A 3414-nucleotide genomic window follows, 5' to 3' on the forward strand; every position below is an offset into this window, starting at 1 on the left:
GTGCGCCGCAATGCTGCACTTCCGTGCGGCAACTGCCTCTGTGTGTGACGCCGCCGCATCCTCCACGTCCTCGCCTCAGTCGTTGGCGCCTCCTGCTGCCCCGTATGCGGGGCGGGTGGGCGACGCCACAGTCGGACCGTACGAGCGCTTGGTGGGGATAGAGTTCCTCGGCTCCTGCTGCACCTCCGTGCGGCTCTCTGCGACGCTGTTTGCATCAGGTATGCCCAAGCGGACATCTCCTGCGGCCGCAAGCGAAAAGGAGGCCGATGCAGCAGAAGAAGCATCAGCAACACCACGAACACCCCCGACAGGTGATAGAGAAAGTAGCCGGGAGGAGACATCCACGGTGGTTTATTTCTTCATGCTCCTTATAGCCTCTTGTAACGGGAAGGACACGTCCATTGATGCCGTTCGGTGTGCCTTTCGCGAATGTAATGATGACACTGACGACACCAGCAGCAATGCGGAGACAAATGACCCTGCCACATGCAGGCAGGAGCAGAAGAAGCAAGAGGCGTTACCATCCTTTCCTGGGGAGAAGATTCTTGACCGTGAGCCGGACCTCCTGCTCCAGCAGGTGTGGGAGAAGCTCGGCAGCGCAGGTTTGCCGAGTGGGTGGCACGGCGGTGACAGGACGCTGTCAACCCCACACGCGCCGACCTCGTCGTGCTGCTGTGGCACAACGCCGTCAGGCTTTATTGCCCTGGACCACACCCCGCTGCTGCTGCACGCGGGCGTGCTCGACATTGTGCAGGCAAGCATGACGATAACAGCAGCAGCGATACTGGAGGGGGAGAGCGCTGTGTCATTGATCTTGTCCTCCTCAGCGACGGTGCCACGTGAAGTGTTGAAGGAAGCAAGCTGCGAGAACGTTATGTTGTCTTTTACGGAGAGGCTCGACACGCAGACGGCGTTGGCGGCGATGCCAGACGGCCAGCGGCGCCCACGCCGCTCCTTCGCGAGCCTCCGGCGCTTCTTGCAGCGGCTCCAGCTGAAGGGCGTAGGTGCGTCCATGGTATCTACAACACTATCAGAGGCAGCAGGGTCATTAGATGTGGCGCCGTACCGCTATTTTGTGTGGCTGCATGTTGTCGGAACGGACATTTTTCACGAAGCAACCGTCACGGAGAACATCGGGGTATCAACGCCAGCACCAGTGAGGTCGGCCAGCTCGCTATCCTCATTGGGCCAGACAGTGCGTGCGGCACCGTCTGGCGGCGCAGGTTTCGCAACGACGCCACCCTCACTAGCAGCAACAACAAGAACTGTGGTTGAGAATGAGGAAGAAGGGAACGATGTGGATTCCCACGTAGGGGGGCCGTCGGTGACACGTGTCGTGAAGGGTGCTGTTGCGCGGCTCCCCGCCAACGGGTATTGCCAGGTGGGTTATTTCCTGCGCTGCCAAAGGACTGGAGCGGCACAGAAGCGCAAAGGAGCGACCACAACATTCTACTGGCTCTCCGCCTGTGACTACTCCCGCCAGGGGCTGCAGGTGAAGGAGGTGTCCTACGTGGCGGGCGGAGACGCGTCATCTGGCGCCACTGCAGTCCGCTTGGTTTCCTCTAAAAAAGATTCACACACAAAATACGACCCTATTCATCATGAGCAACAGCAGCATCCATTGGAGTTTTCCTTTGGCAAGGTGGAGGTGCGGTCTGCCGCCCAGTGGAGCCTCGCGCAGTACCCACAGTGGCACCACTGGGACCCCGTGACGCAGCGACTGTCCTTCTGGGCTGCCTTTCACACGTACGACAAGTTTCGCATTGTTGCCTTCAACGGCCACCCTGACAGGCGCTCCTGCGAGTTTGAACGCAACCTCCCGCGTCGGCGTCGCTTACTTTACACGGGTCATTGTAAGAACAATTTTACTACTACTACTACTACTACTACTACTACTACTAATGATGATGATGATGATGATGATGGCAGCGGGGATGGTCTGTCTGGGGAGGCTGTCTATGTGGAGCGTGGCTTCGGTGTTTCTGGTCCACCCTCTGGTGGCAACGGCGGCGGCTCTGCACTTGTGGAGCCGTGTGGTGCCGCGTGCTGCTCCGCTGTACTGCGGCTCAACATGTGCCTTGTGCCGGTGCAGTACGAGGACGGCGTGCGGGACTCGGTGCTGTGTGAGCAATTGTTTCTCTCACCAGCTCAGACCACCGCAGCAGCAAGAGCAGTGGGTTGTCCACCGGATGTAGCGAGAGAAGGCTCTGGTATAGACGGCAACGTGACCCTTGATGTGTGGCGTGTCCGTGACGACGAATACGATGACGATGCCAAAAACAACGGCAGCAGTCATGCACAGCTGCAGAAGCAACCGTCGGAGGGGCCACATTTGGAAGTGGACGACCAAGGCACGGCTTCAGGAGGCCTCAAACCAATACTACAGTCGATGCGATCGAATAGCATTTCCCCCGCAACGTCAACTGCCTTGATGGGCCCACCAGCGGTTCTCTGCAGAATCACAGCCCTTCGCAACTACGTCGACGCGGCGCAGATTACGATTCCCCTCACGCCTGACGAGTGCCGCCGCATCACCCACGAAACGCGTGTCTCTTTTCTTTCCATGAACGGCATGATTGCCATTTACCTTCCCGGTATCTTTGTGCACTACGTTGATGTCCATCACAAGGATGCACCCCCGCGTTATTTGTTTGGTGTGCGTCTTGCCCACCCTCAACTCGCTAACAATGCCCAATTATCACCACCATCATCAACCACCGCTGCACCAGCAGCATCAGTAGTAGTAAAAAACACACCGCTGGTGTCGCTCCTGCCCGTCCCGCTGGGGCGATGGCTCTACGTCCCGGGAACTGTGGTGCTTTTTGAGGCGTCGCTTCGCCCTGCCTCCGTGTGGCGGTTTGTGCGCCGCTGGCTCACACGCCGCCGGTCGTGCCGCGTGCTGGCGTCTGGTCCTGCTCCTGCTTCTGCTGCCGCCACCGCACCCGCCTCTGGAGATAACGGTGGCGTGGAGTGCGGCAGCAACAGTAACAACGGCACAAACGTTGAGCAGCCGCTGTGTACGTTCCCTACACTGTCCCTTCCTGTTGTTCACGACAGTACCATGATGAATCCCGCTGTGATTGCTGCCACACTCGACCCCGCGCCACTGCACAACGCCTTGCATGTTGCCCTTACACACCTGAAGCCACCGAGTGCCATCGAGGAGGAGCGCACTATGGGCCCGCTCTCGCCATCGTCGCCTTCGCCGCCATCGCCCTCGCCATTTTTGCAGCAACAGCAACATCCTGCATCTTTGACATCACCGGGAAGACGCTCGTCGTCGCTGGCGTCATCGTGTCTGGAGTGGGAGAGGATTTGGGCGGTGCGGGACGCGCAGCTGGAGTGCGTCTTCCGTGAATTCCTCAGCATGGATCTTTGGCGTGATCTCTCAGTGGAGTTTATTTCGGCTCTGGT

The 3414-nt window shown here is 59.0% G+C and overlaps 1 protein-coding gene across 1 annotated transcript; it reads right to left on the reverse strand.

Annotated features, from left to right (window-relative positions):
• Window positions 1–351: 351 nt before the first annotated feature.
• DQ04_10671000 (hypothetical protein) lies at window positions 352–1014 on the reverse strand (the record flags this gene model as incomplete). Its single annotated transcript, XM_009316326.1, has 1 exon — window positions 352–1014. The coding sequence occupies one exon, from the start codon at window positions 1012–1014 to the stop codon at window positions 352–354; it is 663 nt and encodes a 220-aa protein (XP_009314601.1).
• Between the last annotated feature and the right edge of the window lie 2400 nt (window positions 1015–3414).

This window comes from Trypanosoma grayi (assembly GCF_000691245.1).
Source record: "Trypanosoma grayi strain ANR4 Tgr_1067_V1, whole genome shotgun sequence".
Taxonomy (NCBI): domain Eukaryota; phylum Euglenozoa; class Kinetoplastea; order Trypanosomatida; family Trypanosomatidae; genus Trypanosoma; species Trypanosoma grayi.